General features: G+C 36.8%; 1 protein-coding gene across 1 annotated transcript; it reads left to right on the top strand.

Annotated features, from left to right (window-relative positions):
• Nucleotides 1-1,307: 1,307 nt before the first annotated feature.
• On the top strand, nucleotides 1,308-14,612 carry kcnj19b (potassium inwardly rectifying channel subfamily J member 19b). The gene is made up of 3 exons (XM_056470113.1): nucleotides 1,308-2,254; nucleotides 10,081-10,297; nucleotides 13,614-14,612. Exons 1-3 carry the CDS (start codon nucleotides 1,589-1,591, stop codon nucleotides 14,246-14,248), a joined length of 1,518 nt encoding a protein of 505 aa, XP_056326088.1. The 5' UTR covers nucleotides 1,308-1,588; the 3' UTR covers nucleotides 14,249-14,612.
• Nucleotides 14,613-14,914: the final 302 nt, after the last annotated feature.

Raw genomic sequence — 14,914 nt, 5'->3', positions numbered from 1 at the left:
AATTTACAGGGCTGTTGTTTCAATTTTGCAATAGCAATTCAGTGTTACTTAATTTATTTCAGTAATAAAAAACTGATCCGTGGTGGCGCAGTAGGTAGTGCTGTCACCTCACAACAAGAAGGTCCGTGGTTTGAGCCTCGGTTGTGCCAGTTGGTGTTTCTGCGTGGAGTTTGCATGTTCTCCCCACGTTTGCGTGGGTTTCCTCTGGGTGCTCTGGTTTTCCCCACAATCCTAATGATAATTCCTTACATTTAAATAGCGCTTTTAACACATTTTTTACACACTCCTGATGGTGAATGCGGTTATACATATGGCAGGTATTATTTGGTACTTTGGTCATTTATTTCTCTAAAATGGCAACTGACAAATGCCATCAGGGAATCAGTTTTCAATTTCCGCTTAGTAAAAAAACAGAGCTCCATTTCGGATGACACTACATACATAAACTATGCTGTGTGTTTGTGACGCAGCTTGGGATTTTTAACAACCACAGAGAGTCAGGACGTCAGTTTAATGTATAATCCGAAAGACACTGAGCAGAATAATCCCATTCACTATACTGGGGCCTTAGGACCCACACAGACCACAGGTTGAGCGCCCCCTACTGGCCTCACTAACACCACTTCCCGCAGCAACCTAGCTTTCCCATGTGGTCTCCCATTCAGGTACTGACCAGGTGCAGCCCTGCCAAGCTTCAGTGGGCGACCATGTGAGAGATGCAGAGAGCGAGTTGCCGGCAAAGACATGCTGTACAGGTGAATTGGATACGCTAAATTAAATTGGCTGTAGTTTATGTGTGTGCAAGAGTGTGCATGGGTGTTTCCCGGTGTTGGGTTGCGGCTGGAAGGGCATCCGCTACTTAAAACGTGCTGGATAAGTTGGTGGTTCATTCCGCTGTTTACCCCTGATTAACAAAGAGACTAAGTCCCTTTGAAATGAATGAATTAATGAAAATTAATGAATGAATAAACAACTGAACCCTACACTTAGCTTTTCTCAAAGTGTTTTTCTCATTACACGTGCAATTGTGAATACAACCTATGCAAATTCATGCAAACAAGATTTGATTTAGATAATCATGTCACTTTCTTAGGCAACATTGTGTGACCTACAGCGGATGTTAAGATCATTGGATGTTCGCTCAGCAGATGGCACTGTAATGCTAGTATTTCATAGCAGACAAGCGCGCTTGAGAGATACGACCCCTTTCTTTCTCGCACTACAACTGCTTCTCAGTGATTTACACACACACACACACACACACACACACGCGCGCGCGCCCAACCTCTGCCTGTTTCTCTCAGCTTATAGAAAGAAGAAGCGCGCGTCAGTTCAGATTCAGTGCCGCAGTTTATCTACACCGGACATCTCGCAGAGAAGTTGCGGGAAAGACACGGGATTCACTTGCTTTGTTTCAACTGGTCAACTACTTTTGCGCATCCATACATGTAATAACTAGAGGACGGCAGGTAGATATTCTTTAAATAACCAACTTAAAGGCTGACCGCTCGTCGATGGAGTGCTACGGGGAGCGTGAAACTTGAGACACTTCTAGCGTGTTTATTCACACCATTGTGGCTCGAGCATCATGTCCGCGATCCGGAGAAAATTTGGCGAAGACTATCAGGTGGTGAACACCAACCGGGCCATGTCCTTTTCTGCCCCTGCTAAAAGAAAGCGTCAGCGGTTTGTGGAGAAAAACGGGCGCTGCAACGTCCAGCACGGTAACCTTGGTGGGGAGACCAGCAGGTACATCTCCGACCTTTTCACCACGCTCGTCGACCTCAAGTGGCGCTGGAACCTGCTCATTTTCCTTTTAACGTACACAGTCGCGTGGCTCATCATGGCATCGATGTGGTGGATCATCGCGTACATCCGCGGAGACCTCGGCCACGGCCACGACGACTCGTACACGCCGTGCGTCGCCAACGTTTACAACTTTCCCTCAGCTTTCCTCTTCTTCATTGAGACTGAGGCCACTATAGGCTACGGGTACCGATATATAACGGAGAAGTGCCCGGAGGGCATCATCCTTTTCCTTTTTCAGTCGCTGTTGGGCTCCATCGTGGACGCGTTTCTCATCGGCTGTATGTTCATTAAGATGTCTCAGCCCAAGAAACGCGCAGAGACCCTCATGTTTAGCCAGGACGCGGTCATCTCACAACGGGACGGGAAGCTCTGCCTCATGTTTAGGGTTGGAAATCTCAGGAATAGCCACATGGTGTCGGCGCAGATCAGGTGCAAGCTCATCAAGGTATAGCGCTGTTTGTAGAAAATTAATATTGAAATGTTAATACTGAAGCCTTGTGAATGGTGCTGTGTGTGTTTGCGCACAGGTTTAGGTGCACAAAGGGTCATTTCGCTGTAAAGGGTGTATCTACATACATTTGTGCGGTTGGTTTTAAATGTAGTTACCCGACCGACGGTCTCCAAGAAGAAATGTTTTTAATGCCTCGCCTGACACAAGCGGAGGGGAGATCGCATTGATTTTAAACAAAGCTGTAAAATTGGCTAATGCGTATTTGCACCTCTAATGTAGTGCAATCCGATCTCAGCAGTCTCCGATTTGCATAAAATCTTGTTTGCTCTCAGAACAAAGACCAATGACGCGCGTAAATGAATTGGACACATTCCAGTCGGATTTCATGGATTCCCGCGGGAAATGCTTTCTTGGACACGGGAGTATTTACTTCTGCTCTAGGTAAACTGTCGGCAAAGTTGAGATGCTGACAGATCGGTGTAGCTTTGAAATGCCTCTCAAAAGGTGACAGCATGAAAAACACTTTGTAAGGTACAAGGTCACAATGTTGTTTAAAATCATATGCCAACTTAAGGAATCACATACACTTGTCAAAAACATGCCATGTATAAGCAAATGCAATGCATTATTTTATAAAAGCACAAATCAAAGCCCAAGCTTTTAACCACACAGATAAGTAATAAATAATAAACATATAAATAAACATTAAATTTTTCTCATTAATATTTTAGTTCATATGGATATTTGTATCTCAAGCATCATGCAAAAATGATGACTGCTTGAGAATATTTATGACATGGAAAAAAAGATCAAGGTTTTAACTGAGGTGTATTAAAATGTTTTTATTGTTTTGATTTGACAGTAAAACAAACAAACATTCTGATTGCATATTTTTCACACTGAATATGAATTCACCATCACTTCCCCATGTGAGAAAATGAGTAAGAGAACATAAAGTTGGAAAAAATATCTCTTAGAATTGTGAGACTGTAAGACATAATGAAAAATCAAAAGGGAAAGAAGTGGAAGCACAGAGGCGGGCTGTTTAGCACAGAGTGGGAGGCTATGTTTTGTGAGAAGAAGAGCTTGATTGACACATGACTCTCTCCACACCATAGCAGGCGCAATGCAGTGAGTGCAGGATGACGGATTGTTGACTTCATAAGCACCTTCCTCCCTTCCCTTCTGCCCTTTGTCCGTTACTGTCCTATACAGTACAGTGAAGAAGGGGGGAAAAAAACAGCAGCACATCACTTCCTCTCAGAGTGGCTTGCAGCGTAAGCACTCTGTCTCGCTTCTTAAATTTACAGTCCCATTTGCTTTTTTTTTTTTTTTTACTGTTTTCTATGCCCAATTTTAGAGAAAATGAACTAGCCAGTATTTGTTTAGAGCCAGGCTGCGTTTGGAGCACTCTAAAAAAGATTACAATTATCAGTATGGAAATTAAACAGTAAATCAGCTGTCATTAAAATTAAACTGAATGCATTATTTCACCCAAAAATCAAGTATCATGTTGTTCCAAATCCATTAAACTTTAGTTTCTCCTTTAAAATCTAAATGATGATATATATCTTAGTGTTTTCTGTTTCTCTATTTAAATTCTCTATTCATACTAAATTCCAACACTTCAAAACACCTGCAAAGGTATCAAATAATAATAAATCCATTATATATTATCATTCGGATGCAGCAAAATAATCCTCTTTATCGTAACATTACATCTGTCTTTGTGCCGTTTTTCTTCCTCTTCTTTTCTTTGTTGCCAGCCTCTACTGTTTGGGACATTTGGACATGTTGAGCTTGTTGACCCATCAAAAAAAAAAAAAAATGAACACCGTGTACCAGGTAAAGAGGGTGTGGGGGGTGGGCTCTTGGCTTTGCTATGCAGCTAAATTAAGGTGGGCTTATTATTTTATAAAGTCATAATACCAACTAGTTTTAAGAATAGTGGAAGTTACACTTTTTTTTCTTTCCCCATTTCTGTATGTACTGTATGAGGAAGAAACATTTAGATTCTTGGATCTTACTGCACTTCATATGCTTTATCTGTTTTTTGGTGAGTCAGCTTTTAATGAAGGGACAGAAATATCACAGATTGATTAAAAATATCTTTATTTGTGTTTAGAGCAAATTACTTATGGGTCTGAATAACAACTTACGGTTGAGCAAATGGTGATATTTTCCCTTCAGGGGAAACCTTTGAAGAACACATTAAACGTAAACATCTCCTGCACTCATTTATCTAAATTGACAAATGCATGCTGTATTTCTAGAGCTTTGGCATCATTCTTTTTGCAGTCATTTAAAGGTGCCATTGAATAAAAATCTGGATATACCGTAGCAGCTGAATAATAATAGTTCAATTCATTGGGAATTACGCACCATTAGCCTCAAACACCATTCTTTTCCTCGTTTCATGTAAATTCCATGAGTGTAAAATTCTGGTTAAAAACAGGCCAATTGAAACAAAACAAAGACACTGATGATCCACATGGATCATTGAGGCCCAATCCCAATTGTATTTTTATACCCTTACTCCTTACGCTTGGCCCTTGAAACAAAGTGTGAATGGGAAGGGCTTCAAAATTTACGCTTAAGAAATGGGACACCACTACAGCAACTGCACACGTCATCATATCTCATTGCGAGCTCATATTTTATATGAGATTGACGATCGCAACTGCTGTAGTTATTCCAGTTGTGTTATTTTTTGGTATTTATCTTCAGGAAATCACTGAAAGCAACAATATCATGTTACCATATAATGTGGCAATAAGATCGTAACTGTACTGTGCATTTAAACTTTGGCCATATTCATCTATTTAAACACACGAAAACAACAATAAAATAACATTATACCATACACTGTAAAAGGTAATTCCCGTTCAGCTGACTTTTCTGACAGGGTTTTTGTGTCATCGAATGTCAGATGTGAAACTATGTTGTGGGACTGCTATACAGGAGTTATTATTACGAATTATAGAGAGAAAAAAAAAATTGTGTTTTTTAAAATAATATTTTTAAAAGCATGTCGGCAAAACACAAACACCGTTATGAATGTATTAAAACATATGCTTGTTTGTTGTAAACATTAGCAATAATGCCAAAAAATGCTAATTTGTTTCCCTCAAATTTGTTTTTTCACAATATACACATTAAACTTAGCTGCATATGTTTGTAATGACGCAGCAAACACATGTAAACTGCTTTATATAAAGGTTTAATGCACATTTATAAATCGTGTCATCACTCAGCTGTTATTTATTTATTTATTTATTTTTATTTTGAAGTGAAAGGCCATAAAATGATCTGTTAATGTGGAGGGTGATATTGAGTCCTGTCTCCCTTTCAGATATGTTAAACCCACAAAATACAACTCTAAATACATCTCTGTAGGCTCCTTTTGTCAAGTATAATTACATTTTAGTCTATAGACCTTTTTCTTGAAACGCAAAATTACCCATTATGTTTTGCGTGTATGCGCAAGGAGAATGCTAAGAACTTCCAGTTGGCAGCTGATGCATGTAAACAGTCACATTTGGACAGCTTTGAAACGATAGTTTTAATCTATTTTACCTGCATTTATCTTCTTTAAACTGATACTGCTGCCGATCAGCACCACCTCCTGGACTGATCATTTTAAAAAATGTGATCTAATAGGATGGAAAACAACTGCTGTGAGGCATGTCCCACTAGCACACTGATTTAATAACTGACAAAGTAAAAATAAATTGACATTTTGAAATGACAGAAAAACACAAACCATGGGGAATACAACACACTAAATGAAACATAAACGGCTCACGATTAGAATGAACATGCAAATCAGCCAGCAGAGTATCAGTAATGGACTTTTATTGGTCATTACATACCTGTTAAGTTTCATGCTAGTAATCTTGGTCAAAATGGTCAAAACCAACCATATCATATTGTAATTGTAAATGGACATGTACAATTATGTCTGGGGAAATTTTTCATTTACCTAAGCCACATTCCTTCCGTTTATATCAGAGAACAATAAAATATATTGTATCAATGCATTCTATGGCACCGTTAAAGAAAAATCTAGTGCCCTTTTATATGATAAGATGTTAGTGAGATCAAACTGTGTCCCTGGAGCTTTGTGAATTGAATGGCAGGGCTTTCTATAGCATCTCGGGCTAAGGCATTTGACAGGAATGATTAAAAATCATCAGGGACTTTATGCTGTGGATGAGCTGTGAGGAACGAAGGGAATATTAGTCTCATAGCTCCTTTCCCCAGACTCCAGAATTCTTAAACTCCAGGGAGCTATCTTGCCTCCTCACAGCTTTGATTTAAAAGAAGACTGAGGCGAAAAGTGTCTTGTCATAGCCTTTGATATGTTTTTTGCTGTTTCTGCAAAGTTTGACAAGCGTATTTAACTTAAGTAGCTCTAGTCTTGGCTGCGGGCATATTGTAACCTTTTATCTATCTATCTATCTATCTATCTATCTATCTATCTATCTATCTATCTATCTATCTATCTATCTATCTATCTATCTATCTATCTATTTATATATATATATATATATATATATATATATATATATATATATATATATATATATATATATATATATAATTTTGTATATATACAATTATTTTGACAGACTGTGTCATGATTTGTGTACAGTAATGACTACAAAGTTATGTTCAGCTTTCGAGATATACGGTGGGGGAAATAAGTATTTAACACATCGCCATTTTTCTCAGAAAGCATATTTCTCAAGTTTCTGAAATGATTTCTAAAATCATTTCTAAAATCTCACCAGGTGCTGATAACAACCAAAGAAATCCATATATGAAAACAAAACAAATCTAATTAGTTTATAAATTAAGTTGTGTAATAAAATGAAATGACACAGAAAACAGTATTGCACAATAAAAAAAGAGAGGTGTAAAAATGCTGTGAAAGCCCAGACAGCAGCTGAAATCTCTCAGTAGTTCTTCAGCAACCCTCTGCCCTTCGTCATTGTAAATTAATAGTAGTTGCTTCAGTCCAACATCCACATTATCAGAATGATGAAGATGAAAACCAAGTGTACATTTCAGCAAAACTATAATACAAAACACAGCCTAGGCAACTCTCAAATGGTTTCAGAGAAAGAAAATCAAGCTGTAGAATGGCCCAGCCAATCACCTGACTTGAATCCAATAGAAAATACATAATAAAGATCAGTTTGGATAAACGAGACCCACGAGTCCATGAAGATTTTTACTCTGTTGAAGCCTGTGAAAAAATCACTCACTTGTGTTTTGCACGTTTCAATTCTTTTGTCTGTAATACTGCAAGGGAACATTATTACTGAGAATGGAGAACAAATTCAATATTTCATGTATATTTCAACCATTTAGATTTCAACAAATAATTCTTTATTCTAGCCAGTTTATACCTTTTAAAATACGATTTTCTGTGAGCTTTTTGTTTTCTATACTGTTTTCATAGTAAAATAAAACCTATATTTATAAAGCAATTAAAAGAATTTCATGTAAAATTAAATGCACACAAAATTTAATCAAAAACATTTACATTTTGTATGTGGTGTAGGTTGGGTTCACAAACATAGGAAGTGAAATTAGAGCTGTCACAAAATTGGAAAAATTGGATATTGATTTTTGATTTTCTGCAATATTTATTGAGAAATGAATACAATCTCATTAAATAGTTGAAATCACAATTATTAAACCCCCTTTGGATAAAAAAAAATATATTTCTCAAATGATGTTTAACAGAGCAAGGACATTTTCACATTGTCTAATGTTTTTTCTTCTGGAGAAAGTCTTATTTGTTTTATTTTGGCTAGAATAAAAGCAGTTTAAAATTTTTAAAAACGATTTTAAGGTCAAAATTATTAGCTCCAGTTTTTTTCGATAGTCTACAGAATAAACCATCATTATACAATAACTTGTCTAATTAATTAACCTAATTAACCTAGTTAAGCCTTTAAATGTCACTTTAAGCTGTATAGAAGTGTCTTGAAAAAAATATCTAGTAAAATATTATTTACTGTCATCATGGCAAAGATAAAAGAAATCAGTTATCAGAAATGAGTTATTAAAACTATTATGTTTAGAAATGTGTTGAAAAAAATCTCTCTGTTAAACAGAAATTGGGGGGGGGGGAATTAACAGCGGGCTAATAATTCAGGGGCTTTAATAATTCTGACTTTAACTGTAGCTCTGTTTAAATTTTTTCTAGAAAGTCTAACTATTCAGGCACAGAAAATCAATAACCAAGTGTAAAATATGATTTTAGAGATTTTTATTGAATAAATGAATACAATTAATATTTTTTACACCTCCAAACAACATAATTTATTGTGCCCGAATGTTTTAAACTCCCTTGAAATGTCTAACTTATACTTATATATTAAATTTTGCAGTGACTTTACAAATCTGCACACAATACTTTTCTTACTTAGAGGTTTTGTCTTCTAGTCCAAATATCTAAAAACTCTTAAACCAAGAAGCACTTTCTAGATACAGTAAGTAAAAATATTGTTTTGTTTTCAGAATCAATGTCAGACATAAGATCGTTTCTTCTTAAAACAAGGGAAATAATCTTATTTTTGGTTTGATTGGTTTGGTTTTGGTTAGCTTGTTTTAAGAAAAATCTCTCACAATTTTTATTTATTATTTTTGAAATTAAGACAGTATTTTTTTACTTGTCTAGAAAATGCATCTTGATTTAAAAAATATTTTAGACATTTGGACTAGAAACAAGATAAATAATATAAGTAAGAAAAGCATTTTGTGCAGTGTAACGATTGCGGATATGCACCCTGCAATGTCGATGCTGAAACGAGATATTGTGCAGCCCTAAGAGCAATTCACACGTTTAGTTTAAGCAACAGCAGGGACTGTCAGCAGATGTCTCTCCACTACCTTTATCAAACTGGCAGATGACACATCTTGTGTTCCCCTTTGAAGGTTTTGCACTTATGCTTAAAAATTCTTTTAAAATAAGAACATTTGTGTATGTGTGTGTGTGTGTGTGTGTGTGTGTGTGTGTGTGCGTGTGTGTGTGTGTGTGTGTGTGTGTGTGTGAGAGGCACTGCATCTATGCTTGTGAAAACTCTCACTCTTTCCTGGGAACATCACCGTGACTGGAGCTCTCAGTCTGTTCACCATCTGTGGCCTTCAGCACAGGCAGCCAACCCCGCTGACTTCACTGCCAATCTCTAACGATAATATGGGAACACAAGGCTAAGTGTAAAGGTATTAAACCTTTACACAAACCATGGATGACCCCTAAAGATGCCCTTGATTTTTTAAATAAATATATGTCCGTGTAAAGATAAAAACAGTGATACAAGTTATGTACTTTTGGCCAAGATGACCTCAGCTTTGGCTGTGGGTAGGAAGCTGGCATTGCAGTTACTGTCATATTATATTAAAAACTAAAACAGTTCTTAAAAGCATTCCAATTACATATTAAAATGGAAGATTTAATTCGATTTCACTATTTCATCTCCAACTTAACACATAATCTGTTAGATTGTGGACAGTTACATCATGCAAACTGTGTTCAGCACTTACTTTTGGGCATGTTTGTGCTGTTACCTGATTTGCATAATTCACTGAATCGTGCTACAACGGCACAGACAGCATGCGCAACTAAACATCATTATCAGGGAGCACAATGAATTTTTTGCTTAGCCCTGAATACCACAGGCTGATATTTGAACAATCCTCTGAGGTATATGCTGAGATTAAATATAGATGTACAAATTTTTTTATATGAAAAGAGAAATTGTGAATGTGTCTTAACAGTGTATCTCACCATGTGTTTGCTTTAGTCTCGTCAAACCCCAGAGGGAGAGTTTCTACCATTGGATCAGCGGGAATTGGATGTTGGATTTGGAACGGGTGCTGACCAACTTTTCCTCGTCTCACCCCTCACAATATGTCACGAGATCAATTCCAATAGCCCCTTTTTTGACCTGTCCCAGCGATCCCTCATGAACGAACAGTTTGAGATCGTCGTCATCCTGGAAGGAATCGTGGAAACTACAGGTTATTATATATTTTCTCAAATCCGCTCAAATATGATCTGAGAAAGAAGTACATCCCCAATTTCTTTCAGCTTGAATTTCTTTGATGTTGCCTCTGGGTTAGAAGCATGTTCGTTTTACAAGCAAATGATGGTGCATATAACAAGGCAATAAAATTAGTTATAATGCAAAAAATGCTTTTGTTGGTCACAATAGTTCCTGGTGGAACTGGACGAACACCAAACATTTCATTTCTTCCTTCGGGTAAGCAGTTTCTAACATTTTCACTCATCAAAAAACAATTTGCTTTTGTTAACAATAAAATTCTCAAAATATTATAACATATTATGATAAAAATGAATAATTGGTATGAGGAATTGTTTTCCTACTCAACTGTGTTTTTTAAAACACTCACTAGTATATTTATTTGAACTGTGCTTCTTATCCTCACAAGGCAAGCAAGACCTTTCATTAAAGATTTAGAGTTCACAAATCAATTTTCTCCCCACCGATTTGACCTCAAAACTTGTACAAACATGAGCACACTACTAAAAAGAACAAGTAGAAATAGGAAAATATTTTTGATTTTCTTTTTTTAATTGTTAGAAACACACACACACACACACACTGAATATTCAAGACATTACACACTTTGGGCTCTATTTTACTGATCTAGGCGCAAAGTCTAAAGCACATGGTGCAAAAGCAATATGGGCTTGTTTGAATCCACTTTTACTATTTTAAGGATGGAAAAAATACGCTTTGCCCCGTGGCGCATGCTATAATAGGGTAGTGCTTATTCTCTTAATAAGTTATGGGTGTGTTTTAAGCATAGCGTGCAATAAACCAATTAGAGTCTCATCTCCCATTCCCTTTAAAAGTCAGTTGTGTCATGCCAAGCTGCATTTGCTATTTACATGACAGACTTTGTAAGTGGAAAAACTGAACGCTTCACTAGTGAGAAAATAATTTAAACAGACCATCTGCAGCACGAGGATAAAGAACGAGCCTCCTCCATTCAGCCTCTTTCTCTATTTTACTTTTGTGAATAAGGAAACGGTGTTGTACACTCATTCCTGAAGACATGCATTAGCCTACATATTTAATTTTGTTTGTTAAGCGCAAAGATTTGTTTCAAAACTAATTCTAAATTCAGTACTAATTTCCTGCAAACGAATAAATGAACAAAAATAACGAAGTGTGGTCAAAAAACCACACGTTATATCCAAACACACGTCCTATACCTCATATGGTGATGCATACATCTCCAAAACCCAACAGATGGACAAATCTAAACTTGTTTTTAATAAAACAATTATAAATTTGCATATAATATAATAAATATTGGGTTTTATTTTATTTTTTTATTTTTCCTATGTAAAGATATTTGTGTATTGCTGTAGATCCTATTAAGCGTTTGAATCCACAGAGGCGCATAACATGCTCTGCGCTGGATTTTAGACCAGCTTCTACTTGGTCAATGGCGCAGTCTATTTCAGTTTCTCGAAATAGCAACACACCAACAATGCGCCTTAACACACCTTCTTTACCAGCACACCCATGAGTCCACAAAGTGGCACAAATGGATTTTCTATTTAAACAACGTGGCGCAGAACGTGAAAATTAGCGTTACGCTGGTCTGAAAATAGCAACAAATGGCACAAAACACGCCGAGTGTATGATAGGGCACTTTGGGTTCAACATTGTGCATGGGTTCAACATTGTGCATTGTGCATGTTTGTGTAGTTCAAAAACATGCAGTATAGGTGAATTGTGTAAGCTAAATTGTCTGTAGTGTATGTGTGTGAATGAGTGTGTATGGATGTTTCCCAGTGATGGGTTGCAGCTGGAAGGGCATGCGCTGCATAAAACATATGCTGTATTAATTCCGCTGTGGCAACCCCCTGATTAATAAAGGGACTAAGCCGAAAAGAAAATGAATATTCTGCAGGCATAGAATACCTAAACAGGTCTAGTCTGAATATTATTATAAATATTTTCGACACAGGCTGATTGTAAATACCTGTATGTGCCTTAGGCTATGTTTTTGTGAAACGTAAAACACATTTCTACGTTTATGTTTATTTGCACGTTTAAGATGACAAATCCACTAGAGAGCACTGTCTATATTTTTGTGAATCTGAAATACGTTTTGTAAATACTGAAATAGGGTGCGTTTTGTTATAGGATTTAGATAGACGACCTTCTTGTGCAGGTCCATGAGAAGGCGGGGCTTGTCATACAGATCATCTAGCGCAGTGGTTCCCAAAGTGGGGGTCGGTCCCATGGTGATTTCCAAAAATATCATATATGTTATTAAACTATTAGAATTGCCATATATTATCCATAACCTGCAGAAGATAGAAATAGTGTTTAATAGTTAAATAAAAACAACATGCAAATAAAAAGCCATCAGCCTTTGAATTCTTTTTCCAATAGATTGTGACCCCTGGGGTTATTACGCTATTAATGACACAGCAATAGTGTTAGTTGGAGCAGATTGATTTTACCGCACAATGGTCAACTTTGACACCTTTACAGCACTCGCATACATTAAAAATAAAGGTCTCCAAGTGGCGGTCTTTAAAAATGAACCAAGATTAGTCTTGTGCTGTAAACATTGTGCCAACCATTCTCATTAATTGAGGTTACTATTAAATTAAACAAATGAATAATAACCATAACAATTATATAGTTGTTAGACTGTTGCGCTTTTTGTGTTGTCAATAAACTTGTTTATATAGTTTCTATTGGTGTGTGTGCACCATTGTGTGCATAGTTTGTGTGTTTATAACCCCCTCTGAGGATAGTGGGAATTGCGAGTTTCCGGAATTCTTATTTTGGGGGTCGCAAGCTGAAAAGTTTGGGAACCCCTGATCTAGTGAACAACTGTTTTGAACCTTTCCCTAAAACCAACTAATAGAGATTTCAAAAGCAAACGGAATTAAAATGTGCATTGGACCCACATAGCTTTATCTTGATTTTGCATTGCTTTTTACATCTTTTGTGGAAGCATGTTTTATTTAACTCAGTTTAGTTACAAATTATAGACATTTTTGTGACAAGCTGTTTAGTCAATTATACTTTAGCCATTGATGATATGTCCCTGTAAATATCATTAGTCTGAAAAGGAACAAAATTTGTTACATTAACATTTGATTTTAGCATTATACTGGCCCATAGCATATATTTTACCTATGTATACTGAAACATGTTTTTCCAATGAGCCTGTGTTGAATATTTTTTAAATGTATTAACTTATTTAAATGAGGTCATTTTTGGCAAAATAAACTGAATCAAGCCTCTACTGTAACATGAATCCTTGGCTTCTCTTTCAGGCATGACGTGCCAAGCACGAACATCTTATACAGAGGATGAGGTGCTGTGGGGTCACCGCTTCCTACCAGTCATGTCGCTGGAGGAAGGATTCTTCAGAGTAGACTACTCTCAGTTCCACAACACATTTGAGGTGCCCACTCCTCCATACAGTGTGAAGGAACAAGATGAAAAGTCCTCCCTGCCGTCCCCTGGTCCTATTCTCTCGCCTACATTGATTGAGGGTCGTCGCAGAGAGCGCATCTTTTCTTTAGATGGGGTTCCTCATTCTGATGATCCTGGGAGTAAATTACCGAGCAAACTCCAGCGTATGTGCTCTAAGAATGGAAAAGAGGTCCTCAAAACTGGAAGTCCACAGCCAACAGAAAAGGCCAGCAGCACAGGTGACCTGCCCCTCAGGGTACAGCGGCTTGGTTCCCTGGTGGGTCATGGAGAGACAGAAAATCACCTTCGTCTCAAACCTCTTAAGATGGGTTCAGAGACTCACACCCAGTCAGCAGGAGAACTGGAGCATCACAGAAAGCTCTCAGCACCTGCTCCAGTGCCTGGCCCAAGTCTCAACCCATTGCCTGGTTCTAGTAGCCGACCAGAGGACAACCTCCCTGCTAAATTGCGCAGAATGAACGCAGACCACTGAACGGGTCTTTATTTTTGACTTTATTTCCGAACATCGTGGCCTAGGAGGTAGAGATCATTCTTGAAATAAATTACTATTGAATAATATTTATTTATAAAGGACTATACTGTGATTCTTCTCCTCTATGCTTAATGAGTCGGCAATCAAACTCATTGCTTTTCCCTTCAAGAGCATCAGCATTGTACATATTGTGAATTCGATCAGAATTCAAATAAGCTTTTTAAAATAAATAATTCAGCACCTTTATTGTATGAAAACAAAATAACACATATTTATTTATACTATATAAGTTACTTACCAAATATTTATTTAGCAGGATATTTATTGATAAAGTATGCATAAGATTTACTGTTTAAGGCTTTTTGTCACATTTCTGCCAGCAATATATAAACATATTTTCAAATTCCTATTTATCATTAAAAGACAATGTTGATATGTGCATTTCTTTTTGACTGATTTTTGAATACTGAGATATTTAAAAGTACTGAAATAACACTTTCCTTTATCACAAACACTGGGTAACACTTTATTATATCTTTACATATAACACTCTATGTATGGTTCATTTGAGTATTAGTAGACTGCTTAATATCTGTTGATACTGCTTCTTCAACAGACATTTATTAAAAATAAAAAACCTGAAAAATCACATGTACATAAGTATTC

Source organism: Danio aesculapii, chromosome 12 (assembly GCF_903798145.1).
Source record: "Danio aesculapii chromosome 12, fDanAes4.1, whole genome shotgun sequence".
In the NCBI taxonomy this organism is placed as follows: Eukaryota; Metazoa; Chordata; class Actinopteri; order Cypriniformes; family Danionidae; genus Danio; species Danio aesculapii.
Note: the sequence above shows the minus strand (reverse complement) of the source record. Positions and strands in the feature narration are given on the sequence as shown.

What these genes read in the sequence shown, in the direction of transcription:
- kcnj19b (XM_056470113.1), top strand. Translation starts at nt 1,589, where the DNA reads ATGTCCGCGATCCGGAGAAAATTTGGCGAAGACTATCAGGTGGTGAAC. An exon ending in TCAGGTGCAAGCTCATCAAG is followed by an intron (nt 2,255 to 10,080) that starts GTATAGCGCTGT and finishes TGTTTGCTTTAG; the next exon opens with TCTCGTCAAACCCCAGAGGG. An exon ending in AGGAATCGTGGAAACTACAG is followed by an intron (nt 10,298 to 13,613) that starts GTTATTATATAT and finishes CTTCTCTTTCAG; the next exon opens with GCATGACGTGCCAAGCACGA.